Source organism: Papaver somniferum, chromosome 9 (assembly GCF_003573695.1).
Source record: "Papaver somniferum cultivar HN1 chromosome 9, ASM357369v1, whole genome shotgun sequence".
NCBI lineage: Eukaryota > Viridiplantae > Streptophyta > Magnoliopsida > Ranunculales > Papaveraceae > Papaver > Papaver somniferum.
The window spans coordinates 17,513,917-17,534,824 of record NC_039366.1 but is presented as its reverse complement, the minus strand read 5'-3'; the positions used below and the strand labels follow the sequence as shown (position 1 = coordinate 17,534,824).

Genomic DNA, 20,908 nt, shown 5'->3' with positions numbered 1-20,908 from the left:
TTGAATCTGAACCTTCAAACTACTGTGGTATATGTCAATGTTAGTTTTTTTGTTACTTAAATTGGCCAAAATTTCCTGAAAAATGAGATATTTTATAGCTTAATTTGGTCTAAGTCAAACACGTTAGGCTACCAGATCTAATATTTCTGAAGGTGCAGGTTGTCGAACTTAGTTTTATTGGACTTCTTGTTTTCAGAGAAAAGTTTGGTTAGGAGAAAAAATTGCAACGTAGCCGAAATTTAGTTTGGATAGGAAAAAAATTTGCAGCGTAACCGAACTCAATATATAGGTTTTCTGAGAAAAGTTTGGTTAGCAGAAAAAAAATTGCGAAGTAACCAAACTTTAGTTTGGTTAGGAAATTTTTTTTTTTGATGTAACTGAACTAAGGTTCGGTTAGGAAAAACATTTTGCGACGTAACCGAACTGATTGCGAAATAGCCAAATTGTTCTTCATGTTCATCATTTCCATTAGGTTCGGCTAGTTCGACAAAGTTTTTCACATAATTCCTAACTGAATTTCTCTCTACAACTTCCATTTTCTACTTATTTTGATGGTTAATACTCATTTTTTCAGCCAAAAACAAAACAAAAGTAATAGATTTGTAGAAATTTCATTGAATAAACGAAGACAAGGAAGAGGGAAGAAGAGAAGAAAATGAACCCTCTAAAAGCAATGGGTATGTGAAAAATTACTTGTAATGGGTTTGTTATAGTTTTGATTTAGTTTTTGTTAATGATTTAGTTAGGTTATATATATATATATATAGGTGGTTATTAGGTTAGGTTAAGAATAGATTAGTCAATTCCACGCTTTAGGACACTCCTTATAACTATAGAGAAGATGGCCTAATAAAACCCTGATCCGCTCAAAAAAAAACCATGGTCCTTAAAAAGAAGAATTCAAATAAAGGCTGGGGTTTGGTCCATGTGGGAATGGAAGTATGGAACTATTATCCCCACCAAAGACGACCCTGCTCTCAACTCCCTTACATCCGCACGTGCTCTTCGTGCATTCACCGTACTCACAAACTCACAACACATACTCTAGTTTTATGTTATTAAAATATTCCAAATGAAACTCAATTGCCAATCAAATAGAGCTCAATCAAATATAGCATCACTAATGTTTTTTTCTTTTAACAAAGAAGCAAGCCTTTATACAATAACCAGGTTTGTTACATCATATAACTTATGTAAGGATTTAAAAGATCAGGTTGTTGAAACCACCAATCCCCATATAGATTAAGTTTACGAGCTGCTTTAGCTAAAGCATCTGCAGCTTTATTACAACTTCTGTACACAAATTTACAGGACCAGATGGGATTAATATTACATATATTAGCATCACTAATGTGAATCACTAGAAAAATGAAGAGTTAGAAACATGTGACGTCCACCAATGATTAAGTAGTGTTATCTGGTTTATATCTGGTAACTCTAAAGGTTTATATCTGGTATCGACAAGAATCCATATCGAAAATCCATATGGACTCCACAAGGATGAAACTAGGGATGGGATGGCTTGGGATGCAAGTCACCCCCAAAAGTCTATGATGCCCTAAAGTAGTTTTTGAGAGGTTTTCTTTTTTTGAGGAACATTTCAAAAGGCTGAGACTAAATGTAATCCATGTTTAAGTCGAATGGTGTGGGTGATTAATCGTCATGCATCCTATTCTTCTTCATCCATTTGACCTGATATTTATTTCTTTCACGGGGTACAAGAATCATTCCATGTTGTTTGTTTGCTTCCTTTCCTTTTCATTTAATTTATACTTAATCTCCTTGGTTGATTGAATCCTTCATCATAATTATAATCATTTTCCTCAAATAATTATAATCATCGTCATCAAATAACTTCGTGTGTCAAAATTCCAGAAAATAGAATTATACTTTAAACATGGAATTCCTTGATCTTTGACTGTTCAGATACGTGGTTCTTATATTTTTCCTGTGATTTTTTTTTGATGGTTTGGAAGAGTGGTCTTTGGCTACATTATTATCTCCTGTGGTTCAATCTCGTTAAGAAAACCTATATCAAAAATCAAAATGTTAATTTTCATGGGGCATTTGTTTTGCAAAAAGATCTTATAAGTTGTGAAATGAAGAAGTAATTGAAAAAAAATGGAGGAAGAAATTATAATTAAAATCAAGAAAGTAATGCAGGTGCAAGAAAAATCTTAAATTAGTCAAACTAGCAAACCACATGCACCAAGAACACAATTGGGCAAACTCAATGCTGCCTCCACCCCTACCAGGCGTGAATGCTACAACACCTGACACTTCATAATTCCAGATGACTATAGGTATTCAGGTTGGGTGGAAACCGCCAGAACCGCATTGGATCAAAATCAACACTGATAGAGTTGTCCATACCCGCGGGGGGTGATTTTATTTGCAAAGACTCAACAACCTCAGTTATTGTTGCTATGGCCCAACCGTTGGGGATCACAACAGCGCTACTAGCTGAGACATGGGAACTACTCATGGATCTAAGAACGGTCGCACTGTACCATTGGACTAAAATTTACATTGAATTAGATTCGTAGATACTAATTCATTTCATCAAGAAACTGGCTGATCCTTAATAGTATCTGAGAGATATGATTGCTGAGATCAACAAAAGACAAGAAAAAATTCCCCATTACAAAATTCTTTACAATTACCGGGAAGCAAACCAAGCGGACACTCTTGTTAATCATGCGGCAGATAATAGTGAACATGGAGTATTGCAAACTAAAATATGGGAATACATGGTTCCCGTTTTCTGAAACAAATTATATTAAATGACACCAGGGGAGCAACATTCTCACTTGTAATTCCGTATTAATTATTATTAATCCAAGTTCTTGCTTAAAAAAACAAAAAAAAATGTTCATATTCAAGCGCAATAAATAAATATGAGATGGGTTTTGCTCATCACCTCTCATCGAGGGTTACATTATTTCGAATTTGGAAAGATTATTACATTTAGCCCAAACGTGCGCTGTATTTAGTCATTGTCAAAAGAACTTTAGAATTTTCATTTTCATTTTAGCTTATCTATGCTTATAAATGTGTTTCCATAGCTGAGTATCGGATACAAAACGATTTATTGCACAATAACTTTTTTTGGGATACCAATTATAGGTTCGGATATCGGGTACATATAGTCTGAAAATCGAAAATATAACCCTTTTCCGCGATTAAATCAGGGTGGGTTAGAGATTTTATCTCATAAAAACATAACATATTCTTACGCCGACTCGTCGCACCCTCGGCACAACCATATAGGTGAGGATACAGATAGTCCATCCGACAATAACTTTTTAGCGTAACAAGACACGGTACAACTGATATCTATTCGGATGATTATCCATTACCCCACTTGTAGTTATGTAATTTAAGCAATATATACTACACAAAAAACTAGTTTATTATCTCGAAACAAATGGACTAATAGCGCGTTTGGAAACAAATCGGCTTCTGACTTATACTTTTTCAAAAGTAAAAGTCAGAAGCAAAGCTATTTTGCTTCTTTACTTCTAAAATTCGCTTTAAATTAATAGGGTGTTTGGATGTACTCTCAGAAATTACTGGAAGTCGAAAAGTCAGAAGTCAGTTTATCAATAATTTTTCAGAACAACTTCTAGAAGCAAAAAAGTCATCTTTTTGTGAAGCAAAATAATTTTGCTTCTGACTTGTACTTCTGGAGAAGCAGAGTCAGAAGCATGTTTCTATCCGAAGTGTTATAAAATACAAACTGACTTCTTGCTGTTTGACTTTAAAAAAATAAAAAAGTAACTTCAAAGTGTAAATCCAAAGGCGCTAAAAATGAATAAAGAGTTTTATCCAGAATCCTATTATTGGGGATGTAGGGGGCTAGGATTTTGGGGGTTAAATTACTAATTGGAACCAAAACTTTATGTGGGGAGACCAGATTTATGCAAAAGTTCAAAAATATCCTCAATCATTTTCACTTATTACCCTTCTACCCTTCCATTAACTAATCAATATAATAAAAAAAAACTGAAAAACCGTTAAAAGAAAAAATAATGAAAATCATTAAAAGAAAAAAAAAACTGTCCCTCGCTCTCCTATTTCTTCCTCTTCTTCTTCCCGCACTCTCCTTTTTCTGTTTTTCTTCTTCTTTTTATTCTTTTTCTTTTTCTTCTTCTTCTTTCATTCTTCGTTTGAAACAATTAATCGTGGATTCAAAAAAATAATCGTTGTCGATTAAATTCATTGTATAAAACCATGAAACCTAAGGAAAAGCTAGGTCAGTCTTCGTCGAATCCACCTCCTTCTGAAGCAGAGAAACCAACTTCATCAAATGAAGATGAAACTGAAGATCAAGAAGAAGTGAATGAAGGATATGCACCAGCCGCCGAGACTCCTGATATGACAACAATAAGGTATGAATTGAAAAACACACTCTTTATTTAAGTGTTTTATTGATTATTCAGTTGGTTTCGAAAATTTTAGGTCTGAAAAAACAGTTTCTGAAAATGCTTATGGCTGGGAGTTCTTGTATTCCCATCCGTAAATAGGCCTCACAGTTGGGATCTATTGTTTTCCCATCCGTGTATATGTTTTACGGTTGGGATATCTAAGAATTCCCGGCCCATCCGTTTGTAAGTTTTACGGTTGAGATTTATAAGAACTCTCAGTCGTAACATAGTCGATGCATACGAGATTCAGAAATCCTATCCGCATATATTCTCCTGCGTTCGATTTTTTTCAGCGGTAGTGTTGACGTCTCGGTCTTTCTATCCGTAATTTTGTTTCCTAACCGTAATATTTAATTTCCTAGCCTATTTTATATTACGGCTTGGTTTTTTCTAGCCATATGTGTAACTGTGCTGAATATTAAACCAACTGTATTTTCACATATAAGTTTTCCTATCCGTAATAGGAGTAACCAATCCACAAATTATGTTTCCTAGACGTTATTTCTTTTACGTATAGGTCGATTACTTAATTTCCCATCCGTAATTGTGTTTGCATCTGGGATTGCCCATTTTTACTAGTCGTTTTCAGTGTCACGGCTTGGTTATGTCAAAATTTCCCAGACGTTTTTACTTATCTACTTTTGGTTTTTGTCCTTGAGTGTCTTTGAACAGAGCAAAAGAAAACAAGAAGAAAAGATCACAAGAAGTAACACCTCGTAGTGACCCGACTTCGCAACCTCGTCACACAAAACCCATTTGGTGCAAACGCAAGGAATGCAAGTGGAGTTGTGACTGATGGAGAAAATGAAGGTGGAGGAGATAGAGTTGGATCTGGAACTGCTTTAGATAGTCAAGTTGTAGTTTCCACAGGTGGAGGAAGTGAAGTTGGAGTTGGTGGAGGAAGTGAGGTTGGAGTTATTGTTACTGGAGGAACTGAAGTTGGAATTGGTGGAGGAAGTGAAGTTGGAGTTTTTGTTACTGGAGGAACTGAAGTTGGAGTTGTTGGAGGAAATGAAGGTGCACTTGTTGTTACCGGAGGAACTGAAGTTGGCACTTCTAGTGGTGCTGCTATTGATAAAGGTAAATCCGTAGTTGAAGAGGATAAGAAGAAGGGAAAGAAGAAGTATCCACCAAAAGAAATGACAAGACAAATCATTGATGCTATGGTGTTTTTACCTCCCAAGAAGAATGGGAGACCTTGGGGTGAGCCAATATATAAAACCGTCTTGTTTGGTTACCAGTCATCATCGGTTGCTAGGGTCTGTGCCGCAAAGGTAATAAATCAAACTTAATATATGTTGTTTTCATTTTATTATGATATTTAATTGTAACAACCAAAATTTGATATTGTATGTAGTTTCCCGATAAAGCGGTCCCTAAACTAAAGCACCAACAAGGAAGGTTTTGGCCGTTGGAGAAAGAGCACCAGATGTGGTAGCTTTGGTAAAAGCTTCGGAGTTGTGGTCTGGAATCGAGGCTTTGCAGAAGACCTATGATGTTGTGACGGTTTGTGGTTTTAGAGAAAGATTATGGCCCGAAACCATGACTTTCTACTCCCGTTCGACGAGATTACTATGACTTCGAAACAAATCACTGGTCTTGCTTTGGAAGGAAATGTCGTATTTGAGGGTTTCAACAATTCTATTCCTTTTGATCAGCTTTGTGTCTTGGGAGACACTGTCTTGGGTGGGAAAAGATGAAGCGGAAGAAGAGTTTGAGATAGGGAGTGGAGCCGCACATAGAGCTAAAAGGGAATTTAGTCAACCAGGTGAAGTTAGTGAAACAGTTAATATGACAAGGAAGATAAATTTGGTTCGTCTGTGGGAGAAGTTTGGAGATTCTGACCGCAAGACTGCTAGTGGAGAGGTGGTGATTGACGCAGAAAGATCTAGACATACGGCTATATCTTACTTGTTGCACGCTCTTGGGACCGTCTTTTTCCCCGATTTCTCAGGAAATAAGGTAAATGCTTGTTATTTGCAGTGGTTGAAGTCTCTCAATCTCAATCCGGAAACAAACGAGGTACCTAGGTACTCGTGGGGTACCGCTCTTTTTTCTAGTGTGATGGATAGTCGTTGCAAAGCTTCTAGGTGGAACGAAACACAAATCACGAGTTGTGTTGCTCTTATCGAGATATCTTTTTGTTTTAACAAAAACGTTTAACACGCGCGATTGCGCGTGATAGAATCATTAATTTTCAGATCTAACGCAATTTTGAGTAATACTGAAGGCATTTTGCTTGATTATCACAAAAAAAAATCGAAGCAAATTGTTGCAATACAAAACCCCTAACTATAAACTCAAATACCAACTGTTGATCTTTATTCTAGTAAACAATAGTTGAATCTCTTACCAACTCTTATTCGTCCTTCCACCATAAAGGCATAAACACATTCATAAATTAAGAGAAACAAAATCCTTTCTCTTATTGTTTAATAAGTAGTTTTATAGTAATTAAACCTCATAGTATGTTCTTGCTTTGCGATTTTAAATAATTCTTGATGATTGTATGTATGTTTGTTAGGATTCGAAGAGTTCTAAAGTATAGAGAGAATTTTAGTTTGAGAAAGCTAAAATGGTGGATATTGGAAAATGTTGTCACGACAAGAGTGGTTTCTCCATCATTCGAACTCTTGATAAATCCAGTAATAATTTTTGAAATCTTGATCAGTTTGGAAATTAAAAATTTTATCCGTTTTTCTGAAGCAAAAAATTAAATTGAGAGTTCAGAGAGGGTGAAATTGTTTATTTATGTAATGGAATAGAACAATTCTAGAGAGTTTAGTACCTCGGTAAAATGATTTATAGGGAAAGAGTGATAAGCGTAGAAGGGTGAAGTTGAATCTAAAATGTAATAAAGAATTAATTTGTAATGAGAAAATGGCTTAAGTTTTGATTTTATAAATTGAAATTACAATTATACCCTCACTGGTTTAGATAAAGTGTACATATATTTTATGGGAATAGGGGCAAAATGGGAAACATAAATTGCAGCTTCAACTAAGGATAGTTGGCTTTATATAAGAGCATCTCCAATGTAAGGGGTAAAGGTCTTAAATTAGTATGACACCTAGGATTTAACTTCACCAAAGTTTCTTCTCCAATGCAAGGATAAAGGTTATAAAAAAAGATGACTTGGCTAAGTGAGGGTAAATGAGAAAGTCTAAATATGACTTTTTTCATGACCTTGAGTCTTAGGTCCACATAATCACTTGGTCTCTAAATTTAAATAAAAAGGTGTAGGTAAGACCTTGAAGATTGGAGATGAATTTTATATCAAAATTTTTATCTTTATTTATTTTTATCTTTTACCAAATGACCCACCAGAAAAAGGTGATAACAAGACCTCCACTTAGGATGATCTTGACTCTTTACATTGTAGATGCTCTAATAGAAAAGATGTAAAAAATATTTATTTATTTTACTTTTATATATTGGTTTGTGCGTAATATCTTATTTTTAATTAGTTTTATTTTTTTTCGGTTTGTGTAAGCTGATGGGTAAGGGTAGTCCTGTAATTCCAGTAATAGAATAAAGAGTTTTATTCCAGTTCCAGGTTATTCCCAAACGATCCCAGCTCTTCCCTCTTTCTAACCCACTTTCCTCTTTCTCTCATTATCTCAAGTCTACTGAACTTTTCTCTGATACCACACACAAACCGGAGTCGTTACTATGAACGGAGTCTTCCCGGTGATCTAAGGTATTATTTTCTACTACAATTAACTCATGAATCTGTTCAATATAATCCTTGTTTCAATTAGTTCATTTCCACTAATTAAGTTTAAAATGTTGTAAGGAAATCTACGTATTTGAAAAGAGATGATCATGATGGAAACAAGTGATAAACATTGTTTTTGAATAATCACCATTGAATTGTTATAGTTAAATTACGGTTAGGGTTTAGTGTATAGAATTCAAATCACAAATTGTAAATTGATTCTAATTAGAGGATTTCATTTAGTGTGAAGGGAAGAAAGAGGGCAGAATTCGTAGCGTTTGGGTTGATGTTTTGATGATAATGTTTTCCTGCCAAAATTTTCACCCTTTTTCAACACTCAATTCTGCATCTTGCTTATATGTTTTTTCCAGATACAATAATAATAAAAAAAAAAAAAAAAAAAACCGCCTGGCGAAGTACTACAATCCTCTTGAGGAATCTGAGAAGCACAAGGTTGAAAATGAGGTGATTTCCTCAAATTCTTTCAATCTACTTTTTTCATTTTGATTGTATCTCGGTTTTGAGTTTGATTTCACCTTACAGTACACGAATTTCGTCGAGGTTGGTAGTTCTTCGGTGTTTATTATAATTACACATAGTTTGCCGTATCCTGATTTCCTTTACATTTTGTTGAACAAGTACTGAACTGTCTTAAGGGATTTTTGCTTGTTCTTCTACCTAAGATACAATCTACATCTTCATCAAAATCATACTGCAATACCCAATTCAAAAAGTTTGAATGCTTAAGCTCCCTGCTCTGAACATATTAGAAGACAAGATACATTCATTTACCACTTTGCAACTGTATATCTGATGCCTTCTAGGTTCTGTCTAGAATTGGATTGATTTTCTGCCCATGTCAACCCCAGAATCATTTATTGTGATGATGCTTGTACGGTAGTGCATGCCGATCTTTGTCCTGTCACATGTCTGTCTACTTGAAAATGCTTGCGAACATTAAGCGCAAAAAGTTTGTGATATTGGCTAAAGATCGTTGCTGTTTTCTCCGTCTTTTCTCTTTAGTGCCATTTATATTTTCTATCTAGTTTGTCTTGGTTGTTAGTTTTATTTACTGTCATTAATGGGTAAGAGAAATATGTGGCATGCTTCCAATATACACTCTTTTTTTTTTTTTTACCTTTCTCAAGTTCTCCTTCAACTTCCCCTCTGGTTAATAAAGAATTTACTTTATTGGTTAGAGAATTTTCTTTACTGGATAGTTTATTGCACATCTGTTGCGTAGAATTAAGTATTGATTGGTTTTTGCCGTAGGTCAATGATAAAGCAATGTTGCTACATTCAATTCCAGCACTCCATCATGTTTGGAACCAGGAAACAGTTTTCATCTTCTGTGAGCAGATATTTAGAAGTCAAAAAAGGTCAAGGAAGATAAGTGTAACAGGTAAAAAATCTGAGAGTTAATAATAGTTGTAAGGAATTGTTACTTGTTGGATTGGTCAAGTCACTTGGTGGTGAGAGTTCTGTTGGAAAAAGCTGAAATTGCTCCAGCTTCTGTTTTTTTGATTCTGGGGCTTAATTTATACTTGAAGTTGTCCTGACAGAAGTTTTAAAGGAAGTCAAAGAGTGAAGTTAAAGAGATTGGTGTGCATCTTTCGTTTTAAATACTACACCTATTAACTTGCAGAACACGTTTGAGAAGTTACAGAAAGTGAGTTTAGGTCTTCCAATGGCATACATACCTCCACACAAAAGGCAGTCTAAGGATAATGATAATAGTCCTGTTCCAACACCTTCATTGCTTGTTCCTGATCAGTTCAAGAAAATCTCATACTTGGGGTCTTCAGTTGGTTCTGGATCAAAGATGAAAAATGACTGCTTGCTCCAAATGTTAGAAAAATCATTTACGCGAAAGATGCCATTTCTAAATGGTTTATAGAAGGTGGTTCTACATCTGATGCTGATCAGCTTCCTGCACATTCAGTTCGGATGGAACCTTTTCGCCGTCTCAAGTCACTTCAGTGGAAACGCTGGGGAGAACCATTTGTTTTGGCTTCCGACTCCCTCGACTGCAGAGGATTTGTGCAAAGTACTCCCTGGGTATCCATAACTGAGAACATACGGTCTGAGCTACTTGCTTCTTTTGGAAATCTTAGAGAAGAGATGGGTTCGGGAGAGGTTGGAGCATTACTAAAGCCTATTTTCGTAATCAGAATTGGTAAAATTCTCTTTCATGGAAAGAACTTTTCAGGAGGTGTAACTAGTAGGGCAGCTGCCGAATCTTATTTCAGTCACGTCGGAAAATCATTTTGGACAAACCTTCCTGATTCTTACATGGAATTTATTCTTGCTACAGTTATTCCAAAAATCAGAGTTGATTCTGAGCACACCAAGGAGTACTACCATGTGAAGGTATTTGACAAGTGCAACCCTGAATCTCTATTTCAATCAAATGCCGAGTTATTTTCCGGACACCTTAAAATACACAAGATTGAGCTCAACCAGAAGAGGTGCCTAGTAGTGGATGTATCTTGCCTTGATAAGGATTTGGACCTGAGATTGATGTTATCCACCAAGAGGGGATTGACAACGTCAGTGAAGGGCGATGCTGAGAAGTTAACTAGCTTAAGGCATTGGTTGAATGTCCAACATTGGATTCTAATGTGAAAGGTGGTTTGAGATGGGCAATGGGAAAGAAGTACTCTTCAGATGGTAGATATACGGTTGTAGGTGTTTTGGCACACAAATGTGCGGAGTTTTAAGAATTCACAGCTGAAGCTCAGGCTTAGAAATGCAGACCGATTCGATTTCTGGGCTTCCGAAGGTGAAGTTGGCAAGGAAGTAACTCTTGAATTAACAGGGATCAACGATTCGCTAATGACTGGGACGGTTGAAATGGAACATACCATTGCAGTCCTTCAAGAGACTCTAAAATTGGTATGGGATCATTTCTTGAGCTGTGACCTGTAAATGCATGTTTTTACTTGTTAGTGGCAATACTAGTGCACTAATCAGTCGTTGTCCTGTTAGATGCTCCAAAAAGATCTGTCTCTTTCTCTATTGTATGCAACTCTGGTAAATCTTTAGAATAAGGAGCGAGTCAGCTTTTTGTATTTTGCTAGCTTGAAATCAGAACTTGGTACTTCTTTGCTGAGCTTTAAGCTTTGACTGTGACTGTGTATGCTTATTGCATAGTTCCTTGAGCTTAAATGAACCTTGGTGTTTTAACTGGCATATATAAAAAATGCTGCAGATCAAATAAGATTTCATATATATATAAATGCTTGAATGTTTTGGTGTTTTAACTTGGAGAAATGTTTTCATTTTCTCGATGGCTAGTGCTGGTATTATCTTTACTTTGCAAAGAAATGCTAGATGTAAATCCAGAAAGGAGGAGTTACACAAGCAAAAACTTGTAACCCAATCCAATTGCACATGAGTGAATTTCTCACACTCCAATTGCACATGAGGCAAACCCAACAATTTCTAACAGCGGCATTTCGTGTTCTAAGACAAAGCTTAGGGAACCAAAAGGATTCCTCAAAAAACTAAGCTCTCATTTTGAACGAATGGTCTTTTACGGAGAGTATAAATGAAACCATCAAAACTGAATGCAACAATCAAACATTTCAACCACAAGGCAAAATATAAAAATCGATTCAGAGACAAGTCTGAATATTTGCTTAAAACGTTACATTAACGTTCAAAGTTCAACTATGAAACCAGAAAATGTGTCAAGTAAAAAAAAGCATCTGAAAGTAACCGGAGAAACCTACAATTCATAACCACTGCATAATAATTTGAAAATGCAAGTTTTGCTATTTACGTCAGTTTACAAAATCCACAAATCAAAGAGGTATGAGTGAGTGATCACTTTAAGGGCTGCAGTTCCAATTCAGGAGCATCTCTTTAAGGCTGCACTTTGAGTGAGGTAATTGTTTAATTCCCCTCGTCCTGTCACTTAAATTCTTACGCACGCAGCTTATTGTTATTGAAAGGCATAACCTCACGAGTCAGGATCACAATGCACTGAGGTCTGAGAAGTTGCTGCAGAGGCTTCAAAGATTGCTCAGAGTCAGGATCACAACGCCACTGAGGTCTGAGCATTGCTGCAGTCCAGAGGCTCCACATCGATTGTTAAACATCATTTGCTCTCATGCTCCCTGTTGCTGACATCTGAAAGTTCCTTGGGTATAGGGTTGTATCAAACAGTCTTCAGCATTTATTCTAAACTAATCAAATGAGTAGCATGGTGGTCTCTAATCTACAGTACAGTCTGATTTACAGAACAAGGATGCTACAGAAAGTAATGAGAGACATTGTTTCTTAATCTAAAGGTATAAAAGGCACAGAATCTTGATCCCAGCACCAAAACAGACTAAATAACTTCAAACATTTCCGAAATTAAGCATATCAAAACCCAAACTACAAAAACCCATGTGAAAAATAATTTTTTCCTACATACTGTATATCAAATAACAACCTAATCTTAAGCGGATCTTCAAATTATAAACAATTGAATAGATAGAACAGGTAATTATACATTAAAAACCCTAAAAAAAGAAAAAAGGAAAAAGTAAAGGGAAGAGTTTACCTTGCTACTGCTTGTACGTTTCCACAAAAAATGAGGGTGTTCAATTCTACCACACAAGAAGAGGGACAGGATCGTGTCCTTCTCTACTGGTCGATTCGAGTGTGGATTTGGAAATAGATCAGTAGATATTCTCACACCTGCAATTTTCTGCATCATTGTAAAATTCATCATGTTAGAAGCATTCGATTGTACTATCAAACAACCATCTAAGTAACAAAAACTAAAAACCCTGAAAAAAATAAAGAAAGAAAATTAAAGAGTTTACCTCCATCAACCAATGATTGATGGCAACTAACAGAAGCGAAAGACTCTTTGACAAGGATATGTTCATCAACCAAAAAATTATTTGGGTGAAATGTATTCCTGTTTTTTTTTTGTGCGCATACAGATGTATCCCGTTTTTCTCCTAAACGCAAACTTGGATATGTTCCTAAACGCATACAGATGTATCCCGTTTTTTTCACTTTTACAAATGTACCCCGCTTTTGATCTTTTTTTTGTTGAGAAAACGGCTAACGGAAAGTTATTCTCCGTGTCAGCAGTTAAGTCATGTTAAAAAGACCTTCCAACCCCTTAAATGGCTTAGTGTACCGATAAAAGAGAAGATCTCCAACCTGTAGGTTTTTCGTTGACCGAGATGAGATGTTTAATGTCAAATTATAGTTATGTCCGTTTAGGTTCAGCACTTTCTATACTTTCTCAAAACAAAAGAAAGTTGCATTTCTTAAATCAAGGAGAAGGCGTTCTAGTTTTCTTTCACATCTGTTGGTGGGAGCTTAGGGACATTCATGGCGTGAAATTGGAGTTGTACTGAGAAGTAGAGATGAGGTTGGTGACAGACGTATTGTTCTTTATCTCTCGACCAACTAAACTAAAAAGTGAAACTGGTGATTATGTGCCAAGGATTTGCTGCTGTGATTTCGTAATTATTTTCGAGAGGTTAAAAAGGGTATCAGAAATCAGCACCAGCACGGGAATTCGAAGCATATGCTGATTTGGGTTCAGATTTGTTTCACTTTTGCACTGATTTTATGCCTGAAAAACAGCTCTGAGTGGCCACTTTTCCAATGGTTTTAGGTCGATGTTTGGTCTAGATTAAGTTGTTTTTAGGGTACATAAATGATCATGAATGTGTGGTGTGGATGAATCTAGTGTTTTCAGGTCAAGAAAGCTATAAGGAGCAGCCCAAATCAGTCTTAAAAATACCTTGAGACGAACATAAAACTGCACACAAGTTGTTCGACGAATTGCCTGAAAGAAGAATTCTAGAGAGGCAGGAAATGGAAGGTTAATATGTTGTGGTCGGACTTTTGGAATGGTTTGATTTGTTTGTTCCTGGTACAATGGAAAGTGTTGAGTTGGTTGCAACCAGATGGGGAAGAAATTAGAAGACCGAGATAAAGCAAGCTAGTGATTGTGGTGTCCAGAAAGACGTTAATGGGTTCAACAATGAAGTTGGTTTTGTAAAGTTGTACGTCTTCAGGTTAAATATAATATCTTTGTTGTGTGTTCGGTCCAGTAATAGTCCTCAGATTCTTGTTCTCCAAATCGCAGTATCCTATCTATGTATCTGTGGATAGATACGAGTGAAATTTCTTAATTTCATTATTTGCAGTTCTTGTTAGTTATGTTATCAAAATTACGAATTGAATAATTAAACTGTGATTCTCAAAATATCCTGGCGTTTTTAGGGGCCACCCCAAAGGATTTAGGGGCCATCAATTTATACCCAGCCAAAGACTCTAGTTAAGGGGTACCCCTATATGATATTGAAGTTACATAAATGCCCTTCTGGTAAAACTGTATAAAAACCAAATCAAAAACAATTCTACTCATTTCAACTCTTCTTCTTCCGGTTTCATATTATCTTCCGATTGTGGAAGAAATTTTTTTTTTCCTCATTCAACCGAAACATCGCCGCGAATCGTAAAATCAAAACATCGTCGATTCGGTTATAAAACAATGGATAAGAGAAATGAAACCCACAGACCTAGAACCAAAAATGTTGCTCGGGGTGTCGATCCAAACATTGGAATTTTAGCAAGAAATAAAGAAATTCTTGCTGCAAATGAAGAAAAACGCGAAGAACAAGTACCCGGCAATGTAGTCGGTGGTGGCGATTCCGAGACTCAAACACTTCGTCAACTTCAAATGGCCCCAATTAGGTAAGAATCTATCATTTTTGGGGTTTATTTCGCTTTAATTCGTCTAATCGAGAAAAAAAATTTCTAGGGTTTTCGGTTATTTATCCAGATTCGGACGATATGCATGTTCATTTACTTCCGAATGTAGTCGTGTTCTTCATTTTTCAAGAACATCGACAGTATTCGGGAGAAAGATTTGATGATTATCTGCCGAATATTGATGGCCATATCTTCCTGGATACAAACTGCTAATAATCGGTAGTTTAATGAATTTTTTGGCTACCGAATATATTAAAGTAGACAGAAAGTATTCGGAAGAACACTCACTACCGAATGTATATATTGAAAAAATCTCAAAATTTCTGATATAGGAAAAATCTCATTTTGGGGCCAGTATTCATTCGGAAGATAATATAATGTTTTTTACCTCCGATTGTGTAGGATAAAATTTTAGAGTTTCTGAACTCCAGTTGATGAATATTCGGTTGTAAACATGTTTAGTTATATTCCGATTGTTTTTCATTCGTAAAAAATATGTGTCTTCTTACTTCCGAATTTGTACATTCGGGTTATAGATGTGCACTTTGTCTTCCGATTGTGTAGGATGAAAAATTTACAGCTTCTGAACTCCAATTGATGTATATTCGGTTGCAAATATGTTTAGTTAGCTTCCGATTGTTTTGTCTTCGGGAACAATATGTGTCTTCTTACGTCCGAATGTGTACATTCGGGTTATATTTCCATACTTGGTCTTCCGATTGTATAGTTTGTAAATATTGTTCCTTTCTTTGTTGTTTAGACAAATTCGAGAAGTGAGGAAGAAAGTGACAGCTAGTGCTAGGAGGGAAAGGAGTGCCAAAGATAATTCAGGTGCTCAACAAAGCGAACAAGAACAAAGCAGTCAACAAGGAGTGCAACCAACTGTTGAACAACAAGGCAGTGAACAAGGGGTGCGACCAAGTGTTGAACAAGCCGCTCAACAAAGTGCAGGACCAAGTGTTGAACCAGTTGATCCAGTGGCAAGAGTAGAAGAAGAAGGACAACCAAGTGGTACCCAAAAAGCCAAAAAAGGAAAAGATGTTGTAAGGAAGGATATTGCTAAGAAAGCATCACATCTTGTCCCTCAGCACTTGAAGAAGAAGGGTATTCCAGAAGGCACAATCCTTGGACTACCAGCGGATGGAGGAAAATTGCTATTTGGATACAAAGACTCATGGGCCAGAGAAATATATGAAACCGAGGTAATAAAATTACTATTCTTTATTAATGTATTGTCTATGTGTTATATCGTAATACTTGTATTAAAGATTTTTTTATGTACTTTAATAGGATCATCAAGATGCGGTCCGTCTACTCAAACCTACCGCCGCACCAACAAAAATGCTTGCGTGGCCTTTATCCGGTGAATGTGAAAGGTTCAAGACAATTGTTGCCAACTCGGGGTTAGCTAATGCCGCCGAGAATTCATTGTTGGAACATGATCATGTGGCCATATCGGCGTTCGTGGAGAGAATGTATCCTGAGACCGATACTTTCCATATGCCGTTTGGGGAGATGACGATCACCCCGGATGATGTTGTGCAGATTCTTAACCTTCCCGACCAAGGCACAGCTGTGAAGTTTAACTACACAAAGCAGTTAAGTTGGGCACAACTTTATTCTCTAACTAACAAGTGCTTAGGTTGGGATGAAGAGACAACAACAGCAGAGTTTAGGAGGCATGCCAGTTATAGAACAAGACAGATCAACATTACAGCTTTGATGAATATGTTCCGAGGCACCTTGGAGAAGGAAAAGAACGGAACGTTAACTGATGAGCAAGTGAACCACGCTGCCACTGCATATCTCCTCTGTGTATTGGGATGTGTCATATTCCCCAATACTTCTGGCAACCGGATCAACGCCAACCTTATACAACTTGTGGATCCTCTCCATGAAGTCGGTGACTATTCTTGGGGCACGACATGCCTAGCATTCTTGATGGAAGAGTTGAGAAAGGCGTCGAGGCTAGGAACCTACCAAGTTTCCGGGAACGTGGCTCTATTGCAGGTTTTTTCTTTAACTCTATAACTCACTCTATAGTTATTCGGTAGACAATACATATGATGCGTATTCATAACTCCAAAGGACGCATATTCATAACTCCAAAGAACGCATATTCGGTAGGAATTGATCCATCTTATTTTCCGAATGTTTGTTATTCGGTGGCTAGGTACTTAGTTTTATTTACGATTATATATAATCGGAAATATGTTTTTGATATTACTACCGAATATACAGGCCAGAAAAACTAGAGGTTACTGAACTCCAAAGGACGCATATTCGGTAGGAATTGATCCATCTTATTTTCCGAATGTTTGTTATTCGGTGGCTAGGTACTTAATTGTATTTCCGATTATATATAATCGGAAATAAAGTTTGGAAATTACTACCGAATATACAGGCCAAAAAAACTATAGGTTACTGAACTCCAAATGACTCATATTCGGTAGGATATGACCCATCTATATTTCCGAATGTTTGGTATTCGGCGGATAGGTATTCAGTTTTATTTCCGATTATATATAATCGGAAATACAGTTTGGAAATTACTACCGAATATACACAATCTATTTACTAAAACTTGGTTTCTTATGTAGATAGGCATGGATCTATGACCACTTCCCTATCCTGAAGTTGGCCGGAGAGAACCCGGGGTGGTGCAAAGGTACTCCTAGAGGAACAAAGTATATATTTGAAAACCGTTCTAGGAAAAAAGAGCAGCAGTTGATTCGCATGAGGGAGATTTTGGACCAATTGAAGGCCTCGGACGTATGCTTTGATCCATACAAGGAAGATCGATCCAATGGGCATATAAATGTTCGGTCGGACTTGTCCCTTTATTTTGGACCGTTGTGGCACCCTACAGGATATGTGATGTATAACCCCTCTAGGGTGATGCGACAACACGGGTATATACAACAGCAACCTGTGGAGAAAATGGGGGATTACTACAAATTGGAGTTGGAGTTGTGCTCTTCTAGTGGTGATAATCTCACGATTGTTCACACAGGCCCACCTACTGTTCTTGATAACTGGGATAAGAGGAATGACTTCATTATCGACACTGGTAGACGAACCACCCGAGGTGATGAAAATTCTCCAGACTATATGAGTTGGTATAACAAGGTATCACATCCTTTGGTTATCCGTGAAATCAAATCCAACACTACTGCGGCGGGTTCAAGTTATAATTGTATCATCAAAGACAAACCAGCTGGTTATGATAGACTGGTGCGTGTTCTTATATTTTTGTTCATTTTATATTATTCCTATAAATCTTAGGTGATTACCATTTGATGTTATGTCATTACGTATAAAAAACAGGTGAATAGGTTCAAGCGTGTTTCCAAAATGTTAACTGCATGCCTGAAGAGCGGAGATCCCATGCCAGCTGAGAAGATCAGAGAGGCTAGAGATCTAGTTGATAATATGGATAACGAAGATTATGCTGCCCAGTTTGGGGAGAAAGTCACGAAGAGGCATCAGCCCAAGGTGGCAGTATCAAAGACGGGTAAAAGAACTCGAGCTTCATCGAGCGCTGAAGCTGCTCCAACTGAAGGTGCTCAAACCCGTGGTCGTGCAGGACTGGGAGGTAGTCACGGTCGTAAACATAATTGCTAGTGTACGTACTCCTGCCATGCGTACCGTAGCAACAACAGTGAACATAATTGCTAGTGTACGTACTCCTGCCATGCGTGTTAGTAAGAGCGTCAACTTTTTGCTATGTTGGTACCACCACATTCATTTGAAAATCAAGACATTTCATTTCTTGACTTAATTGCTATTTTCTTTGATTTCTAGAGCTACAATCTACATAATGTGGTAATTTGGCAGTTACATCACAAAATCATTTATGACAACGAGACGTAGAAGGTAACATCGAAGTAAAAGAACTATTATACAAATCTTAAAATTGGTCGTTTGCTTATTAGTGATCACTTGAATCATCCCTGATTCCCATGGATTGATGCTGTCAAGCAGCAGCATTGGCTAGTAGGCGAGATTTCGTAATCAAGCATGTTAGCAGCTTCTAAGCTTCAGTCATTGAAGCAACACATAAAACACCCAATGCCATGAAATACATCTCCCTCTCAAGTAAAATACTCATGACTACTAGTGTTATGTGAATTTCACGGGTATGAGATTCAACCCTTTAGAAAAACCTACAGGTTGGAGATCTTCTCTTTTACCGGTACACTAACCGATTTAAGGGGCTGGAAGGTCTTTTTAACATGACTTAACTGCCGACATGGAGAATAACTTTCCGTTAACCGTTTTCTCAAAAAAAAAAACGGTCAAAACTGGGGTACATTTGTAAAAGTGAAAAAAACGGGATACATCTGTATGCGCACAAAAAAAAAACAGGAATACATTTCACCCAAATAATTTTTTGGTTGATGAACATATCCTTGTCAAAGAGTCTTTCGCTTCTGTTAGTTGCCATCAATCATTGGTTGATGGAGGTAAACTCTTTAATTTTCTTTCTTTATTTTTTTCAGGGTTTTTAGTTTTTGTTACTTAGATGGTTGTTTGATAGTACAATCGAATGCTTCTAACATGATGAATTTTACAATGATGCAGAAAATTGCAGGTGTGAGAATATCTACTGATCTATTTCCAAATCCACACTCGAATCGACCAGTAGAGAAGGACACGATCCTGTCCCTCTTCTTGTGTGGTAGAATTGAACACCCTCATTTTTTGTGGAAACGTACAAGCAGTAGCAAGGTAAACTCTTCCCTTTACTTTTTCCTTTTTTCTTTTTTTAGGGTTTTTAATGTATAATTACCTGTTCTATCTATTCAATTGTTTATAATTTGAAGATCCGCTTAAGATTAGGTTGTTATTTGATATACAGTATGTAGGAAAAAATTATTTTTCACATGGGTTTTTGTAGTTTGGGTTTTGATATGCTTAATTTCGGAAATGTTTGAAGTTATTTAGTCTGTTTTGGTGCTGGGATCAAGATTCTGTGCCTTTTATACCTTTAGATTAAGAAACAATGTCTCTCATTACTTTCTGTAGCATCCTTGTTCTGTAAATCAGACTGTACTGTAGATTAGAGACCACCATGCTACTCATTTGATTAGTTTAGAATAAATGCTGAAGACTGTTTGATACAACCCTATACCCAAGGAACTTTCAGATGTCAGCAACAGGGAGCATGAGAGCAAATGATGTTTAACAATCGATGTGGAGCCTCTGCAGCAACTGCTCAGACCTCAGTGGCGTTGTGATCCTGACTCTGAGCAATCTTTGAAGCCTCTGCAGCAACTTCTCAGACCTCAGTGCATTGTGATCCTGACTCGTGAGGTTATGCCTTTCAATAACAATAAGCTGCGTGCGTAAGAATTTAAGTGACAGGACGAGGGGAATTAAACAATTACCTCACTCAAAGTGCAGCCTTAAAGAGATGCTCCTGAATTGGAACTGCAGCCCTTAAAGTGATCACTCACTCATACCTCTTTGATTTGTGGATTTTGTAAACTGACGTAAATAGCAAAACTTGCATTTTCAAATTATTATGCAGTGGTTTATGAATTGTAGGTTTCTCCGGTTACTTTCAGATGCTTTCTTTTTACTTGACACATCTTTTCTGGTTTCATAGTTGAACTTTGAACGTTAATGTAACGTTTTAAGCAAATATTCAGACTTGTCTCTGAATCGATTTTTATATTTTGCCTTGTGGTTGAAATGTTTGATTGTTGCATTCAGTTTTGATGGTTTCATTTATACTCTCCGTAAAAGACCATTCGTTCAAAATGAGAGCTTAGTTTTTTGAGGAATCCTTTTGGTTCCCTAAGCTTTGTCTTAGAACACGAAATGCCGCTGTTAGAAATTGTTGGGTTTGCCTCATGTGCAATTGGAGTGTGAGAAATTCACTCATGTGCAATTGGATTGGGTTACAAGTTTTTGCTTGTGTAACTCCTCCTTTCTGGATTTACATCTAGCATTTCTTTGCAAAGTAAAGATAATACCAGCACTAGCCATCGAGAAAATGAAAACATTTCTCCAAGTTAAAACA

At 36.7% G+C, this 20,908-nt stretch overlaps 1 protein-coding gene and 3 long non-coding RNA genes across 5 annotated transcripts; 3 read left to right on the top strand and 1 right to left on the bottom strand.

Moving 5' to 3' along the window:
* The first annotated feature begins 7,989 nt into the window (after positions 1-7,989).
* Positions 7,990-9,487, top strand: LOC113313453. The gene is made up of 3 exons (XR_003341891.1): positions 7,990-8,127; positions 8,517-8,610; positions 9,418-9,487. It is a non-coding gene; the product is annotated as an uncharacterized LOC113313453 (long non-coding RNA).
* A 345-nt stretch (positions 9,488-9,832) lies between these two features.
* On the top strand, positions 9,833-10,770 carry LOC113311493. Its single transcript, XM_026560327.1, has 2 exons — positions 9,833-9,953; positions 10,043-10,770. The coding sequence occupies exons 1-2, from the start codon at positions 9,833-9,835 to the stop codon at positions 10,768-10,770; spliced, it is 849 nt and encodes a 282-aa protein (XP_026416112.1).
* A 1,450-nt stretch (positions 10,771-12,220) lies between these two features.
* Positions 12,221-13,123, bottom strand: LOC113307612. Its single transcript, XR_003339212.1, has 3 exons — positions 12,963-13,123; positions 12,698-12,844; positions 12,221-12,279 (listed from the first exon to the last, which is right to left on the bottom strand). It is a non-coding gene; the product is annotated as an uncharacterized LOC113307612 (long non-coding RNA).
* A 6,087-nt stretch (positions 13,124-19,210) lies between these two features.
* Positions 19,211-20,559, top strand: LOC113314084. 2 transcript variants are annotated; one of them, XR_003342259.1, is made up of 3 exons: positions 19,211-19,346; positions 19,465-19,611; positions 20,030-20,559. It is a non-coding gene; the product is annotated as an uncharacterized LOC113314084 (long non-coding RNA). The 2 variants fall into 2 exon arrangements; XR_003342258.1 differs by having other exon boundaries at positions 19,465-20,559.
* The last annotated feature ends 349 nt before the right edge of the window (positions 20,560-20,908 follow it).

Coding starts and splice junctions, on each gene's coding strand:
- LOC113311493 (XM_026560327.1), top strand. CDS start 9,833: ATGGCATACATACCTCCACACAAAAGGCAGTCTAAGGATAATGATAAT. Junction 9,954..10,042: donor ATACTTGGGGTCTTCAGTTG/GTTCTGGATCAA, acceptor AATGGTTTATAG/AAGGTGGTTCTACATCTGAT.